The 19,334-nt window shown below is 39.0% G+C and overlaps 1 protein-coding gene across 3 annotated transcripts in view; it reads right to left on the reverse strand.

Moving 5' to 3' along the window:
- Nucleotides 1–19,334, reverse strand: part of MACROD2 (mono-ADP ribosylhydrolase 2) — a 1,930,060-nt gene that overhangs the window by 584,102 nt on the left and 1,326,624 nt on the right. For all 3 annotated transcript variants that reach the window (XM_070421435.1, XM_070421436.1, XM_070421434.1), the window contains exon 7: nt 3,930–3,960. In XM_070421435.1, coding sequence (XP_070277536.1) covers nt 3,930–3,960 — 31 coding nt within the window. The remainder of the gene's footprint in view (nt 1–3,929; nt 3,961–19,334) is intronic.

The following is a 19,334-nucleotide window of genomic DNA, read 5'->3' on the forward strand; positions in this document are numbered from 1 at the left end:
GAACTAGAACGACATTGGGTTAGTGGGTCATAGATCTAAAAAGGAAGGTGAATCCAAAGCAAATAGTGTCTGAGAAATGACAGCTGGTGGGGAGGTGGGCTGGCATGAGGGAGGGTCCGAAGGGGCCTCAGGACACCCTGTACCTCCCTGACTGCCCATGGGCCTGTGGCCCATAAGAAACAACAAAGCTTTCTTAAATGACGTTACATGCTGTATTCACCTTGGCTCTCTAACTGAACAAGTTCTCATGTTTGCATTTTACCTTGTCTAGGTGAATGCTGCCATGCCTACACATACTGTTTCCAGTTTGAGGATACTTTTAAAAAACACACTTGTTTTTTTCTAAAATAGACATGTTTGCCCATTAAGGAAATACTAACTGGGTAGCTTCCTCTGCCTGTTATTTTGCCAATGAATCATTATTTTTTTAACAATTATCTTTATTGTTAAAAGTATTACAGATGTCCCTCTTTTTATCCCATTGACCCCCTCCATCCCTCGCCCCTCCCTGGCCTTCACCACACTATTGTCTGTGTCCATGGACAATGCATATTTGCATACAATTTCCCTTGTGTAATCCCCAACCTTCCCTCTGAAATGCATCAGTCTGTTCCATGCTTCCATGTCTCTGGATCTATCTTATTCATCAGTGTATATTTAGTTAGCTAACAATTTGGATTATAATCATTACTATGGTCCTAAAACAACAAATATTTGCTGAGCTTCTGCCAGGGACACAATGCTAGGCATTCAAGTGTGCACAGAATACGCACAAGTGAATCTCTGCTGATTCAAGAATCCAAATTGGCTGTGAAAACCGGCAATATAAACAGAATTCTATGGAACAATATGAGGGAACAGTTGTCAATTGTCCAATTACAAATGCTGAAAGATTTCCAGAGATATAATGGCCACCAAAAGTTGGTACATTCAAGGAAGACTTCTCAGCTATCAAGCTTCAACCTGTATAAGCACGTATGATGTGGTTTTGTTTGGGGGTTGGGGTACAGATCAGAATAAAGTGGTGGTGGTAATGGTATGGGTGACTTTGGTGCATGTGTGTGTGTGTGAGATAAGGAAGGGATACAGGGTTGTATATGCCATGTTTTGCAATTCATCGGCTCATCTGTGGGTAACAGAAGGTGTACCCATAATGAGTGGATGCCAAGAAATATTTGAAACTTTATTTTGGCCCTAGCCGGTTTGGCTCAGTGCATAGAGCATCAGCCTTCAGATGGAAGGGTCCCAGGTTCAATTCCAGTCAAGGGCATGTACCTCGGTTGCAGGCTCCTCCCCCACCCAGGCCCTGGTCGAGGTGCCTGCAGGAGGCAACCAATCAATGTGTTTCTCTCAAACTGATGTTTCCCTCTGTCTTTCCCTCTGTCTTTCACTCTCTCTAAAATCAATGGAACAATATCCTCAGGTGAGGATTTAAAAACTATATTATGGAAAAAACATTGTCCTGAGAAAGGTTGAGGGAATAATAATTTATATGGTCAATGACCACAGAAAATGATGCAAACTAAATGCGTCTTTTAAAAATACAAAGCAAGAGTACATATAAAATTTTTGGCATACCAATCTTCATCCTGGAGAAGAGATTTCTTTTTCCCTCTTCATAAAATTTGAAAGTACTGATGCATAAAAATGCCTATTGTTTGGTCTAGAAGGAGTGAACATTCACCAGAAACTAATGGAATACGATCAAATTCTTCTAAGCAGATGGAAAACATGCACCAAGTGGTGTTTTTGAAAAATTAATCTAGTAAGCTTTAGAATGTGCAAGAAGAAGGGCTGGAACCAGGAGACCTTTCTGAATATTTGCTCTAAATCCATTCCAGCATGACTAACATAGTGTTGGGAATTTTATTTGCTTTATTTTCAAAAATTTTCCTTTTAGCTGTGGACTACTTTCAATTTTAAAAAAATTAAATTAAAAATTTTTGGGTGACAATAGTTAATAAGACTATGTAGGTTTCAAGTGTACAATTTGATGGTAATTAGATAAAGAAAATGCGGTTTGTAGTAGGTTTACAGTTGTGAGTATGCAAAACAGAGTTAATTCTTGTAGGAATATTTTTTAATTATTTTATTATTTTCCATATAAACAACTGTAATCCTACTTTTGCCATGGACTACTTTCTTTAAATAAATATTATTTAAAATCCCTATAAATAAAAAAAGTGAAGCTGATCTGGATAATGGAGACAAAACAGGTGTTCTGCATAAGAGCAAGAACACAGCTGCCCTGCAGTATGTGAGTGCTAGGAGGAAATCAGGGACCTTTGCAAGGTGCAGAGGAAATACTTTTCAGGTTGCAAAATGCTAAAGTGTCCATGGACTAAAGAGAACTGAAATCATCGGAAAGTTAATAAAACAGGATCTCATGGAGTTAAAAATAAATTCTGGGGCTAACGAAAGAAGGGACCCCTTTTTCTCAGAGATTAAAATGAAACAAGAGCCACTTTGGGTCTGATTTAGTTCTTACTATCCTCTCTTGAGCCTCTAATGTTCGTGTCCCTCCTCATTTTCTTTACTTTCCTATTTTCTTTTTTCTGCTGCTCCCTCCCCTGTTTTTAAGTATGTCATGTTTAATTCACCTTTTGAAATTCTCAAAGATGAAACAGACATCAAGAATATGACAGGTGATAAACATAGAAAATGATGTGCTTAGTAGTTGGATTTTTGTTAGTTTTTGTCAAGAAAAATCAAGATTGTTGCGGAGAACATTCTCAAAATGAGAACCATTTCTGCAATGGAGTCTGACTTGACTCTAGCCAAGGTGAAATGAAGATGTTAGGTTTTGATCAGGTAAACCTTTGCACATAATGCTTCTGTTAAGCAAATATTTAGGAGTTCTAATGGTGAGGCAGAAAGAATGGCCATCATGGGGATAATGCCCCCACACTGTGCTTCCACAAACACAGTCTGTAGTGAAATCCAGACCGAAAAAAAAAGGCATGCCTTAAATTATTAAATAGTGTGACCAAATCCTCCCCCATTCAGCTTTATTCAGGCCTACGGTTTCCATTTTATTCTCACTGAAATCTTCAAAAGAAATACCAGATTAAGAATTAAGTCTCCTACCTCTGACATTAGTCTAAGCATCCCTCTCCTATAGTAATGAATTCCAACTATTTCTTTATATTTGTACACATTTTATTTCCCAGATAAGAGTCTCCTTATAAGAAGCTTGAGCTCAGAAAGGTTAAAATCTATTCTGCTTGATCAGAAAACCCTACAATGACAAATAAACTCCATTTTACCTTAATATTGTAAACCAGATTTATTAACAACCTGAGAAAAATAATTAGGGAAACGTCAGTGTAGTGGAAGAATATTGGAGAACTTTAGGCTAGTGAAAACAAATGATATAAACACAGATGCTTGTACCTGTAAGTGAAGCAGTCACTACTTAAAACAACCCATCAGAACCAAAACAATTTATCTGCAGTTTATTAAAACTAATAGTTTTTATTAACAGTCACCTCTTTGGATTTTTAAAATTTAAATATACAGATATAGGCATGTATTTGCATTTTAACATCTGTTATTTTGTAATTCACAACAAAATAATGATAATGCTAGGTTTTATAGGCATTATGATTCATCTAAGAGAAAAATCCTGACTTTATTAAAAAGAAAAGAAAACATTTTCAGAGGTCAAATTCTACTAGAGAAAAATGTTTAGTTTAACAAAAGACATTGTCTATGTAATCATTACATATGGTATCTGACACAACATTCAAGAACACAATAGAAGATATAAATAGCCTTTCAAGATTCCTCAATGAGATTTGGCCTTCATTTTGAGTCTCTTTAAATCACAGCAAACTATACCCATCAAAAATCTCTTATTTTTCCTGTTAATCTCACCTTTAACAAGAAAATAAAGAAATAGAAACAGTATCAAAAGCTAGATCACTTACCATAAATGCCTGTTGAAATGCAGGGAAATGCCTGTGAATAAACCACAAAAATAACAGTAAATTTTAAAGGTACAGCTCTGCTCAATCCCGACACCATTTATTTCAAATTCTCTGTGGCTTGATAAAGGGATGCCCTCACATACTCAGGGTTGTGAAACCCCACTCAGTTCATGTAGGAGATGTGGAAACAGACACATTAGGTTGACTGAAAACTTTTTCTTACCAGCATTCATCTCAGCTCAAAAGAGCCATCTGTTGAATTTTTAGTAATCTTATGAACCAATTGCTAAACACAGTTATTAATAAGAAATTAAATTACATAAACTGTCACGAAATAAGTTATATCTAAAAAAAATACTCAGAGATCATCTCATCACTTCCTAATTTGCCACATCTTACTATTGCCCCTGCTCTTAAGATTACTTATGCCCATCCTATGTGAATGGTGGAAGTACTAGGTAATGGTGTGCTACTGAGCATCATGTCCTCATTCCCTACTAAGTGATACGTTGATGGCTTAAAATCTGAAAATATCAATCAACATTCATGTTGGACTATACTTGTGGGTCAATTGAAACCATAGGTTGGCTATAGATACAAAATTTTGATAAAATTTAATAAAAGTATTCTTGAAGAATCAATTAACTATGCAAAATTCTATCTAATAAAAGAATTATATGCAAATTAACCATCACTTCATGATAAATAGGAGGGAATTTGCAAATTGACATGACAAAGATGGTCGCGCTGGCCAAAGCCACAGAGCTGGCCGGAGAGGAGAGCGGGCGGGAAGGTTTGGTGTCCTGGTCACTGGGGCAACCCAGGATGCCAAGCCTGGACAGAGAGCAGAGCAGGAGAGCGGGCTGGAGTTCCCAATCATTTTGGTTTCTGCAGCCCCTGGACCAGAAGCAGAAGCCCAGAGCGTGGGGAGCACCAGGAATGCTGGGAATTGTAGTTCTGATGGCAGATGCATTGCGTGATCTCTTAGACACTGGAGCAAAGTGAGCCTGGAGCAAGTTTCTGTTGCAAGTGGGGGATGGAGGGAAAGCAAAGGTGAGAGACATAAGTAAAGTCAGAGTGTCGAGGAAAAATTAAAAGGAAGATATCCTGCAACTTCAAGGAAATCTCCACCAACGGAGCAAAGGAAAAAAAAAGACATCTATTATTGTATGAGCACCAAACCAAACTGGGCTGGGGTTTCAGACGATTCGCTCATATGATTGCAAAGACAGACAGAAACTTCACTCTTTTATGTATCCACGCAGATACAATGCACAACATGCACGTTTTCACGGAAGAGGGCTTAACAGCACCGTTTGCTATACACCCTTCGGTAATTCACATTTTTGGAGGCCATCTGTGTTAGTTAATTGCCATAATCAAGAGTAAAAATTAAAATTTTTCTATCTCTATGACAAGCAGGTCCTTACAGCTTGGAGCAAGGCAACTATCTATAATAATAAAAGTGTAATATGCTAATTAGACCAGATAGCCAAATGACCTTCCGGACATCATTCCAGACGTCCTTCCAGATGAAGCTGTGGTGGCGGGGCCGAGGCAGAGGCGGTTAGGGGCGATCAGGCAGTTAGGCGAGTAGTTAGGGGTGATCAGGCAGGCAGGCAGAGGCAGTTAGGGGCGATCAGGCAGGCAGGTGAACAGTTGGGGCGATCAGGCAGGCAGGTGAGCAGTTGGGGCAATCAGGCAGACAGAGTGGTTAGGGGCAATCAGGAAGGCTGGCAGGCAAGCTTTCCGGATTGTGAGAGGGTGCAAGCAGGGCTGAAGGACTGACCCCCCCCCCACATGAATTTTGTGCACCGGGCCTCTAGTTTAAAAAATAAAATTATATATACACATACTCATTTTTTCAGTCAGTTTTTAAACATTTACTGGCACACCACTGTTTATACCATATGCTAGGAACTAAATATTTTTCCAAATTAGGTCATAGGAGTGGAGCCTCATGATGGGGTTAATGCTTGTGTAGCAACCCAAGTTTTCCATCACACGAGGGTACATACAATGTGAAGAAGGTGGTCTGCAAACCAGGAGTAGGAGACCCTCACCAAACACCAGATTGGCTGGCACCTTGATCTTGGACTTCCCAGCCTTCAGGACTGTGGGAAATAAATATCTCTTGTTTAAGACACCCTGTCTATGGACAATTTTAAGCAGCCCAAACTGACTAAAACACTATATTTTCTGCTTAAAGAATTAGATTGAAAGAGAAAATGAACAAATGTAAATATACAGTTATCTCTAAATTAGACTTTCTAACAGTGGAACATGACCTGAGCATGGCAAAGTCCTCTGCCAATGTACCTTTGTGTGAAGTTAATGAAGCTGTTTTCATCCTTCTGGGCTTTCTATTTTCAACTGAAATTAAAGATGATAATATCCACCATATAGAAATGTGCCGTGGGAATTAATAATAGAATCTGAAACTCCAGTTGCTGTTGACTGCAATAATTAGCATTATTATTGAGCTCAATAATAATGAAACATCTGTTGTTGTTTTTTATATTTTTCAGTTACATGTATACTACATTATATTTTCCTTAACATTTTTAGAGACTGTATGCTTATTCTCTTCTCATGGATATTATATTTTAAAAGACACAATGTGCATGATTTTGTTTTAGAGAGAATAATAATTGACTCTGTTAAGTTAACCTATTTATCTGAAAAATGACAGTATTTTTTCCTGTTCCTTTATTAGTACATGCTCATGTTTCTATCAAGAAAATAAGACAGTGTCTGGAATGATGTGGGAGCTATTTTATAATGAATTCAAGAGCTAATTCTTGATTCCTTGATTTCTTGAAGTGCCAAAAAAATCTGAAGAATGTTCTTGAATGACTCAACCCATCCAATGAATCAGAACCAGGAAAAGAGGGTATGAAGTGAATGCTCCTGAAAATGTTGGTGTCTCTTTACAGGCATTCACCAGGACTACCAACAGGTTTTGTTCTCAGTGCAAAATCACCTGCAAGCTACTGTAAGCAAATTGCTACTAATCACGAGTGCTCAGAGCACCAAAATAGCCTACTTAAAAATATAAATTAGAGAGGAGTTAGGGTCATCTCTATAATGTGTGCTATGCTCACTCAGGTTCCACTGTGTCTTTTAAATGAGGTAGAGAGGTGAGTTTTGGAGCTCATGCCCAGAATTTCATGGGAGGGAACTAAACACAAAAATATCACCCATCTTGTGCTTGCAGTACAGGAAGAGAAAGGTTTCAGAACTGCTGCATGGAGCCATCAAGCCAAAGCTAGAAGATACTACAATGTTCTCCACAAGTGCACTTTCACTCCCACCTGGGCATCCTTTCAGTTTATGATTATGACACTTGCTTCAAGGGTCTATGTGAGGATTCAGATGAGTGAGCAATATGGAGTATCTGTCTGACAAGTAATCTTGATTAATGCCATTTCCTATGGTGGACACCGTGATGCCTGCCAGGCTCCACGTCATGGGGGAATTTGTTGCCCTAGAGTAGGGCTTCCCATCCTTTGCACAACTGATATTTTGGATCAGATAAGTATTTGTTGTTGGGGGCTGTCCTGTGCATTTTGAGATGTTTAGCAGCATCTTTAGACTCTATCAACTTGGTGCCAGTAGCATGCCCCACTCATGACAATAAAAAATATTTCCAGACATGGTTCAATGTCCTCCAAGGGGCAAAGGAACCACAGATTGAGGACCACTTCCCTCTAATCTAGAGCCTAGACCCCAGCAGTGCCGTCAGGGATTGCCTTTTCAAACATTTCCAGAGATTCAAAGAGCCACCTCACTTAAGGTCATGTCCCTTACCAAGACAACCCATCCCCAATAACTAATCAATGCAGAAGATAAAGGCTCATCTTGGCTCATTTCAGTGATGGGCCCTACCTGCTTCCCTGTGCACACTCTTGCTTCCTCCCCTTCTCTTCTCCAGGTATTGATCCCAAGGGCACACCTTAATAGACATCCTGTATCCTAAACTGTCTCAGAATCTGCTTCTTGGGGAAATAACTTGAGTTAACTCCCTTCTGCTTCCCTGTTAGGCTCAGTCATATGAGTTGTTCTCCCCTCAGACCTAGCAGAAGAGAGCACATACTGAACAATTAATGGCAACTTCCCTTTGCCTCAGCTCCCAGCTCTATCTTGGAATCAATCATGCAACTTAAAAAATTGAGTCTGAATGTACCAACTGCCTTGTCTATTTTAACAAGGACAAATAAGCTTCATCTGAAAATGACATTGTTGCCTTGAATGTGAAGGCAAACAGATGTTTAATGGAGGATAACTTTGGTAATATTATTGCATTAATTCAAACAAAAAAGGCAGTGATAAAGCAGAGGTGGAAATACAATATCCACCTCTGGAAAATATTTTATGTAAAACAACTTTACATATAATTCATCCAACTAAATCTCCTCCATTAGTCATTTGTTATTACTCAAGAGAGAAAGATTGAGGATAAAAAAGAATGAGCAACTAAGCTCAACACAGGGATTTTATGGCACATAGTCTGTGCTCTTGGTCATAATAGATTTCTGATGGAGCCACCTGGAGTGTGTAGCATGAGATTTATTTATTTCAAAACTATACTTAACATAGTCACCTCCCACAAAAGTTCTCTCCTGTGGAAGAATGGTAGATCGGACAAAAACTCAGGCCAGTTTTGCCTGTATTGTTTTAAGTGTACATATATCAGCAGTCACCTGTAAAACTTGGAGAATGACATCACCAGCCTAATTTAAAAGTCTCTAGGTTCTTCTTCCAGTAAGACCAAAGAGCAAGAAGTCTCTGTACTAAGCGAGTCTGAGCATATAGCCATTAGAAACCTGCTTCATAGCACTTGACTTTTATCTAATTTTTTCCCCAAATCAGCATGCATTTTCTCTCTTGGGGAAACAAAACATTCATTCAACTTAGAGAGTCAAAGAGGATTTTCCTTTCGTGAAATTACAAATTGGGAAAATGCTTCCTTATTCCAGCATGTGCATTCCAAGTAGATTCGTAAAAACACAAATCCTTAAGGCTGTTTACTATGTCTCCCATCCACTTTCATGTCTGTCTTCACTTATCCCATTTCAGTAATTTGAGGGCAAGGAAGGAAATATCCCTCCGCCTCTTTGTCTTGATCCTAACAGTTCCTCAAAACCAAGGCAATCCAATATCATGGCCTTTACTTCTTTTTTTCCGTGACCCTGTATTCTAGGTTCATACATTCTTGCAAAGTGGGAATTTCACCCTCTCCTCCTTACCCATGGTCATTGCCATTCACCTACTGCTTATGCAACAGACTTGTGATCTGAGTAGGACTGACTCTACCCTCAGCTTCATAGGAACTGCTGATTGACCTAAGTAAGCAGCACACACTCCACTTAGCCACAAGAATAGAGAGATGGAACATTCTGACATCACTGAGCTGTTGGTGTAAACGAACTATAAAGCGCTCCCAACTTCTAGAATCTTCTAGAATTGCTAAGCCAAAACGTTTTTATTGTTTAGCCAGTTTTAGTTAGATCGTCCATTACTTGAAAGCAAAAGCATGCTATCTATGTATCTTTTATTTAAGTGCTTTTAATTAGATATCACATTTCACTGAACTGAAGAAGCTGTTGATTGCTAAAAGTCACCATTATTTTGTTGAAGCTCTATACGTTAAATATAACAAGTGTTTTCTTATCCTTTAGGATTTTTAGTGTGTCCTTATTGAAATTGATACTTTGGATTTATTTAGATAATTTTTAAAGGCACATCTTGCTGCACAGATAAAAAGGAGATAAATTAGTTAAGTTTTCCTAAAAATTCCTCACATTCAGAGTCCAGTACTACTTCTGAATCCCATTTCAAAACAGAATCATTGATCTGAATTTTCCAGAGTTCTATCCTGTGCTCTCAGGAATGGTGGTGTTGACCCAGTCCTTCAGGAGCGCTTCACTGTTGACTCTGAACTTTTTTTTCCGAGCCTCTAGCATGACCCTCTCTCTAAAATCGAAGCTGACTCCTCCTTCATTGCCAGTAATTTTTTTCAGACAGCACCCAAGACACACTCCTCCTCCTCAAATGGCCCCACTTGGTTAACTGGTTGGAAGTCACAGGGGTCAATTTCCCAGGAATGACAACCAGTGAACCTCATCACAACTTTGCTGGGCTGTAAAATAGCTCCGTTTATAAGAGGCATCCTGATTTCCAATAAGTTAGAGTATGAGAAAATGTGCATCAGTAAAATCCAGGGGACCATTCTTTGTCTTTAGATGTTTGGTTATCATCATAGTGGGCTGTGCCATATTTCCCTTATCCAGAATGCAGACTAGTTGCATATTTCTCAAAGTGTGATATGCCTAACTCTAAGAGTATGCTTTGTCCAATTCAATGTAATACATACATACTCCATTATTTTCCCCAAGTCTTCACCTCTCCTCACCTCACCCTTTGCTATGTGATATTGCATAGGGGAGGATGCAGTGTCCTTGTCCTGCTGATGATGATATGACATGGTTTGGCCAATTGGATAACTACAGACATGACATTCAGGCTTGTACGTTTGCCTTTGGAGGAAACTCATGAGTAGAACATACTTCATGTAGCTGCTGGTCCATAGAGACTGAGAGGCAAGTAGAGCAGATCAACTGAACCCAGCCAAGATCAGCTGCGCCCCAACCAACCCACCGGCATGCGGCAAGAAAGATATGCTTATTATTGCATCTCACTAAGTTTTGGAGTTGTGCTTGTTACACAGCATTACTATGAGTGATAATATAAATATGCTAAAACTATGCTATTATAATGTATTGCAACAAGGATAATGGTTTCCCATGTAGGGTGACATTATAAAGTTTTCTGTGAAAATAAAAATACTTAAATAGTCTATTAAAACATCAGGTAGTTATATTATAAGGTGGAATCAGAATGCTTAAAATTAAAGAAATATTGATGCAGTAAATAGTATTGGATTTTAAAAATGATTGAATTAAAAACAGTATTGAATTTTTAAAAAATACTGAATTAGAAGGCAAGAGACCAAGGTCACTCACTAGCTATAAATATGACAACCAATAGTATACTCCCTTCAGTTCCTCAGTTTCCCCATCTATAAAGGATCAGAGGTGGACCAGATGGCTTAATCAGCTATTAGATTCTATGGTGCTATAAACCAGCCTGCTATCCTTCTCTATAGCTCAGGATAAAGGTGAAAGAGAGACAGGCAATTTTATAGCATCCTGAATTCCTCATGATGTTTGGATGTGGTAGGTGGCAGCTAGCAACAACAATGACTGTCACTCTTGAATTACCACACTGTGCTGAGCACTGGGCTGAGAGCTCTATGTATATTATCTGATTCTTTGTCATGAATAATCCTGTGATAAAGAACATATTATCCCCTTTGCATAAACATGAATAAGAGTAAAGCTGAGAAAGCTAACTTGCTCAAGGTCACAGAAAGGAATGCTAACTAAAAGATTCATTTATTATTTTATGTAAGCAATCATTGATCCCATTTTTGCTTTTAGTATTTCTTTATTATACAAATAAGATATGAATAAATCCTCAGATGGTTCAATGGGACAGGTGTAGGCAGACAGCAGTGAGAACTTTCTCCTAGAGCCATGCCCTCCCTTCCTCTGAGTTAACTAGAATAACCATCTCCCAGGCCCTGATGGTCATTAGTATGGTGAGCATCATACCACCCCATGCATTTACACTATAAAGGCTGAGTAAGATTGCATCTTTTTGTTGATCTCAATCCTCTAATCACTTCTCATCACACTTTAATAACATTTAAAGTCAGAAGCTCCAAGCTCCCAATAATCTGGCTTCCTCCCTGCCTTCCTTCCTTTCCACTTTTTCTCTTTCTCACAGAGTCCCAGCCACGCTGGCCTCGTTTTGTTCTCCAATCACATAAAGCACAATCCTGCTTCAGAGACCTGGGCTTGCTGTCCCCTCTGCCTGGCACACTTCCTTTTAGATCTCTGATCAGGTGTCCCCTCCTCAGAGAGACTCTCTCCTGCCTGCAGCTAAATCACTCTCTATTCTCTTAGGCCGCGTGGCATCCATTTAGGACTCCTCTCACCACCAATACACAGATAGATGGTTGCTTGTTCATCATCTCAACTTCAGTCCCCCCCACACTGGCATGCAAAATCCCAGGAAGAACTCTGTCTTATTTGTTGTTGTACCACCTGCACCTGGAAAGGGGCCTGGAACTCAATCAATATCTGGCAAACTACTTGATTAACAATTGATTTCTATGGCATATGCAACCACAGTCAAATATACCTTTTTCTACACAAACTGGAGCACACGTTGTGTTTTATGCTCTGAGACTCGCTTTTCTCATGCACTAGATCTTGCAGCTTTGCAGTGTCTGTGTATATTGATCTATCTCATGTTCCTAATGTCTATACACTACTCTATGGAATGGTTCCTCTATGTTTATTTAACTGTTGCCACATTGATGACCATGTAGATAGATTATAATTTTTTTCTATAACAAATAACTCTGTAATAAGCATTCTTGACTATGCCCTTATATACTTAAAATATTCTGTTAGGATATATTCCTATAAACTTAACTTTTTTAACCATTGGGTTAAAAATATACATTTAACATTTTGAAAATACTGACAAACTGCCCAATCCTCCAATTTTTTCTTTTTGGAGAATGAATAATTCCACTACCCGCCCCAATACATGGCTGAATAGAACAAAAGGGTACTGTCTCTTTAACAAATTATACTGGAAAATGCAAATACTACCAGTGTATCTCTCATTCCCAAAATGAAATCACCTGAAGGTCAAGGTCAATTAAAGAAGACTGTGCATAAGCTCACATGGAAATGGCCAGTGAAGTATTTGGAGTGCACTGTGCAAGCTCACCCAGGCACAATAATTATTAGCAATCACTTTGTTTTGTTTTCTTCATTATACCTTGGAAATAGCTGTCATAAAGTCATTTATTGCCAGCTGCTTTCATGTTTATAACTACAACTCCATGCAGCATAAAACAAACTATTACACAGCCGTGAATAGTAGCAGTCCTCTTCCAAACTTTATATTTTCCAAGAAGACAGCTGGATTCGTTCCAAGGTGAATTTATTAGATGCGAAATGCCAGAACCAGCAAAGGGGAAACTCGCCCTTGCTGAAGCTTGCTCATGTAACTGGTAGGAATGTATTACTCTAAACTACACATATGTGAAAATGAGAACAGGTCACCATAAACCTGTGAACCCAAAAGAATGTGTATTCTGGCCCAAAATGTCTACATCTGTAAACTCACTTTACACAGAAGCTAAGGGAAGAAGCAATGGTTAAAAAAAAAACAACAAACAGACAAAAAAAAACCTTCTCATATCACAGCAAACTAGTTGTGCAATATGAACGCTCCTATTGAAACAAAATGTGCCTGAAATGATGTCTTTTCAATAACCTTAATTGCCTCCAATTTTGTAAGTATCCCTTCCCCATCTTTCTCTGACTTAAGTACATGTATTATGTACACTTTGCATCGCTGCCACCGAGGGCTGGGAGCATGAGGGGATGCCCACAGGTGACCTTTTCCTCTGCAGAGTCTAGGCAAAATAGAGGTAGCAATCATTTCAGATCCCCGGAGAAGTAAATTACACACTTGACACTGAAAGGTTCATAGCTCATAACCACTGCCAAGGCCTAACTTTGACTGCAGGGAGAGACATTCCTGGCTGAAGGAGGGGCTGAGATGACAGGGAGGAGCCCTGTTTCCAGGGGACTGAGGGACCAGAACACTGTCTGAAAGAGCACAGGGCTTCAGGGGAGCCCTGGGGGACTCACTGACCTTGAGCTTTCCTCGGCATGGCTGCAAGGGACACAGTTAGCGTCCAATCCTTTATCATTCCTGTGTGCCCCCGCCCATGGTGTGCTCCCTGACACACACACACACACACACACACACACACACACACACACACACAGCTACTGTCACAGGATTTCCCTCGGGTTGCTGGAACCTGTTTTGCAGGTGCATTCAGAGAGCAAGGAGTTCCAGAATCAAATCCCAGGGCAGCTCTTAACCAATGAGCATGGGTGGGGTGTGGGAAGGCGTCAATACCCAGGAATCCTAGCCCTGGTGGGGATAGTGTTGAGAGGTGACCTTCACCCTCTGGTGAACATCACCACTGGATTGGTGGTCTCCTGGGATTTGGCCCGATACCCACCCGTCCCTTGTAGTCTCAGTTCATCACATCTCACCTACTTTTTTTTTTCCTGGGATTTTCCCAATAAATCCCTTTCCCCCAAATCCTCATCTCAGAGTCAGCTTTTGGGAAATTGTTCATTTGTACTGTTGTTAACCTTGATGTGGCTGGCCATGGAACGTTTAAAATAAAATAAAGTTAGGGTGAGCCTCGGAGGAAAGAGACCACATGGTCATTTCCAGTCAGTACTGGTAAAAGGGAGAAGAAAAAGCAAGTCTATCCTTATAAAGCCACGAAAATGGAGAAAGAGCATCCTCAAGACCACAAGATAAGTGAGCAACCAATATCTGGCTGGAAACCAATGGGAGGCTGCCAAGGAAGTAGAACTGGGTGGAAATTCAGAGAGTAACTCTGTAGAGAGGAGGCAGTGGGCCTGTGACCTCATATCTTCCATGCTGACTGCAGGGCCGCACACAAAAAAATGTGTGCCATGTAAAAGTTTGTAAAACAAGACCAAGCAGGGTTATTATCTACTCTTGGTTTTGAGTCAATCCCTGGCTTCCTTAATAACTTGAATCTTCATTGTTCCCTTAATTAGAAAGTTGAAGGTCTGACTCCTAAAGAAAACATTTATGAAACACCATCAACAACAAATAACCACAAAACAAGAAACACGGGTGGTCTCAGAGAGGAGCAGCTAAAAAGCCTTCACACCCTTGGGTGGTGAGGTGATATTTCTCAGTCTGTGAGATGGGCACTATGGTTCAGTAACTCAACCGTTTCTTAGCCAACCTGTGTCTCAGATGTTCTGCCAAGCATCACTGATGATCTGCCAACAAATTGAACAGCTTTCCAAAAGGAGAGAGATCATATACTTTCAATAATATTTCCTGAAAGACCAGGGGAACCGACAGGACACCAGGGTGTCCCGAAGCTTCAGCTATCCGGTTCTTCTCCTTTTGTAGCTGGAAAAACACATAGGAATAAAGGTGCCACCTAATCAATTCCAAAGCTCCCGGGATATTTTCTCATGGGCTTTGCTGTCTCTAATAAAAACACACAAGACTGAGAGGAGGCTTTATTATTACTGTTCCCAGATGATGGAGTGAGTAATCTCCCTAAAGTCACACAGTGGCTAAGAGGAAAAGCTCAGACAGAAGCCCTGATCTTCCCACTCAAAATTCTAAGCGCTTCTCACTGCAGGATCGAGTAAGTGAGGTCAAGGGATAAGGGAACAGGTGAAGAGAGGAGGAAGGTGCATCACGAGCACCCTCAATCCTTGAGAAAGGACTGTTTATAGTTGAGAACTCTTTTTTTTTAACAAGTTGAGATTTCTTTTACAGCATAACAGTATGAAACCCTTCTCAGCACTAGCCACCTATCATAACGGTATAAAGATTGTCATCAAATGAAAGATCAGTGGAACTATGTAACTGAAGATTAAGATGCTTTGGAACCACTGCTCTATTCTGTTTAGGGGAACTGAAGATTGGACACTTTGAGAACCACTGTGCTATTCTATTCTAACCACACTCTTCTGTCCCCACGGCTACTCCAGACCATTGTAGCCCAGGCTGTATCCTCCTCATATCCAGCACTGACTCTTTCCCCTGGGATGAGCGGAGGTCCTCTCTTTTCTGTGCCAAGTAATCTATCACAGGCCATATACTTGAGGTGGGAGCAGATTGCAAGATTACCAGCATGTGTAGGTTTTATGCCTGAGGATTTTTTGACACCTCTGTTTTATCTCTTAAAATGTCAGCATGATCTTTCCACAACTTGGGCAATTCCATTTCAACCCCTCCATAATTTCACGGTGGGAAGCTGAAAACATTACATACAAAAAGAGATGGGCGTCCTTGTGCATACAGCCACTTCTGAAGTCAATTATATGTGCAAACGCCTGACCTCATTTCCTATTTATGGAAGCCAGGTGATACTCTCTTGACAGTTGCTTAGGGCCTAAACTACAGTGTGGTTCTTAAAGAAGAAAGACTTTAAATAAAATGTGTTGTGATTCTGCGGCTTGAGTCAATATGTAAAGGTAATAAATTCTTCTTTCCTTAGTCACGAAGGAAAACATTAGTCAAGCCTAATGTACACTTTATGTTTAACAAGGGAATTAATTAGGGGATAATGACTAAGAAAGAGGTGTGCAAAGGACGCACCCTGTAGGGATGACTAAATAAAGAAAAGCAAAGAAGGAAAAGGAAATTGATCATAGTCATATTTCCCAAGTTTAAGGATTACTACTCATGGCCTCAAATGGCTATGCTTTGTGGACCATCAATCACTGTGAAGAGTTTTATTAACTGGAGTCTGTTATGGAAATGAGCAAAAAAACCAAGACAAGAGCAACCAGTCTGCAAGATGTCTGACAGCTCAGGTCCCAGGAGGTGAGTTATTTGTATACATTTTCCAGTGATCACAGTATTAATCCAACCAGAATCATCCCAGAACCACCAGGAGGAGAGCAGGCAGCTGTCTTTCACTGTACATACAGTAAGCCCTCACTTAATGTCACAGATAGGTTCTTTGACTTAAGCAAAACACCATATAAGGAAACCATACATCTCTATGGCAAAAGAAATACCATAGGCTACTTGATATAAACAAGAGTTAAGTTCCTACAGCAGTTCATCAATATTATTATAAAATTACATTGAACACAATAACATTATTCAAGACCTGTTGGATACACCAATGATCAGTATTGGTTCCTGCACTGGGAGATGAACAAATCCATTTTTTTTCCAGAAGGTTACACACCTGTGAATCACTAAAAAACAATAGTAAAGACTTAGTGTATGTACTAAATTGTCATTATTGTTAGAGAGGCAATGAGGTGGTCACCCACACATGGATGGATGGATGGATGGATGGATGGCTAGAAAAAGTATGGTGAGATAGAAGGATAGATGAATGGATGAATAGGTGAATGGACCAATTCTTTATTTAAAAATGAATACTTTTAGCTACCATTAGCTCTGGTAGATTTTTATTTCATTGAAAGTTTAATTTCACAAAGGGAAGGATTTAATTTTTAAGGACAATATCACAATTGCGTTTTTAACAAGATAATACCAATGCTGCTGATCTTGGCACTATCCTCTGAGTGGCACGAATTTAAAAGATTAATCATTGAACTTTCACACTCTAATCCCTCTGCTCATGTTGACTGTTATGTCTGTAAATTTTTTTTTGTGGTGCAAACAATAGGCAATTTAACTCCAAGTAGCACTCAAAAGAAAATAAACTTATATTCTTTTCTAATGTAAAAAAAATCCAATGGTATGTATGACTTCAGGTAAGGCTTGATCTAGCTAATCAATGATGTCTCTAATTACTATACCAAGTAACTGCTTGACAGGGTAATTGGCTCTTCTGAACCACATGTTGTATACATATGCAGCAGTTTTGAACATGCCACCTGATGAGGAAGATGCCAAGTCATATGTCAGGTGCTTTTCTTTGTTCTTGTCCTATTTGTATAATACAAAAGCTGAAGTGTCCCCTCTTATCAAAATTGCAAGTGAATTTTTTTCTTAGGTTGAGTGGAAGTCCCTATGTAATGGTTTCTGAGAACTACTTATGCTCTAAAGACTATAATTCAGTGATCTGAAAAACTTCCAAGGACTTGGTCATAATTCAAAGGCAGAGATTATTAAGGACTATAAAAACACCCACAAATATATGAATTATTATTTCCTCTCTTTAGATTGAAACATAAATGACCTGTTAATTTATAATTTTTTAAATCTCCATTAAATATTCTCTGAAATCTTAACCCAATATTTAATAACCCTTTCTTATCACATATACATGTTTTCTCCTATGCTTTTTCCTCCTCTTCTATAACCTCGCCCTCCATTTTTTTCTTGTTGTGATTCAGTAACATGGAATTATCCTTAATGTGGCACATTGGACCATGCTCATGGGGCTGAGCTCCTAATCAACTACTTCAGAAAAGTTAATAAGAAAATACAAGTTTCTCTTTTTTCTGTTTCTGTGAGGTACGGCGTTCCCTTAGTCTGGTCACTTCAGTTCTTCCATTCAGAATTCTGAAGTGCCTGGAATCTCAACCTTCATTTTCATTCACCTTTAATGTAGAGCAAAACTTGACAAAAACAACAGAAAAGTTTCATATTTCTTTGAGAAATGTCATGACATTTTGCATTCACAGTGAGTGCACAAACTTACAAGGGTATGTTGATGTGATGGTGACTCTGCTATCACATCCAGGAATCAAAAGGATAGAAGAAAAATACAAATATTTAAAATGAAATCAAAGAATTATGGGTAGTTACTCTATTTTTCTCCTCTTGAATACTAATATACAGTATTTCCTAGTTACTTATAGTAAGGAATATTTTTGGAAAATTATTAGCAATGCAGATATGAGTATCTTTGGGTATGTTTTATTAGGGAGATTTTTAAGTATGTAATGACTCACCTATATTTTATGAGCTTTAATAAATGGGTCATTTATCCATATAACTAATTTAGTTGTAGAAAATGAACATGGAGTTATATTTGGATCTTCATTACACAGGCCAGAACCACTGGCGTAGTCATTAGACATAATTATTCCTAAGCTTTTCAGAAGAATGTCCTGATCCGAGGGCATCTCACTTGGGTCATTTTCTGGCTTTAAGAGGCCTGAAATTTTACGCTGAAGTTTCTCAATAATTTAAATGATGCAGTGTTTGTGCTAAGATCTCAGAGAATTGTCAATGTCCAGGTAGAAAACACAGCCTGGGTCTACAGAGGCCCCACAACTTTGGAAAATCGATGCAAGAATCTAGATAAATCAATCAAAATGAAAATCATGTTAGACAAGGTTTTTCTTTAACCCACACTGTGCTGATGCTTTGCTCTTTTAGCCCATATGCTTTGATGTTTTAGTTCCTACATTATGACTGATTGACAAGATATGACACCATCAAAAGGCAACACATAAAGTGTATTAGATAACTCTATTAAAAGGACAGGCTTTTCTTCCCTTCTTGATCTTTTCTACTGTTATTTCAGCTTTTAAAAAAATATAGTGCCAGTGCAAAATTAAATCCCCTTGAACTTGCTTAACCTCTGCTCTGCAGGTCATCATTTGTCTCACTAACACAAAATTATAGAGTGTTTTGATGCTTCAACTGTTAGCAACAACTATCATTATTTACAGTTCTTTTCCCATAGCAGTTGCACTTTGGGGAAAATAATGAGAAACTAATTACCACTGACTTAGC

This window comes from Myotis yumanensis, unplaced genomic scaffold (assembly GCF_028538775.1).
Source record: "Myotis yumanensis isolate MYYU_CA2020_CCGP unplaced genomic scaffold, mMyoYum1.0.hap1 SCAF_7, whole genome shotgun sequence".
Lineage (NCBI taxonomy): Eukaryota > Metazoa > Chordata > Mammalia > Chiroptera > Vespertilionidae > Myotis > Myotis yumanensis.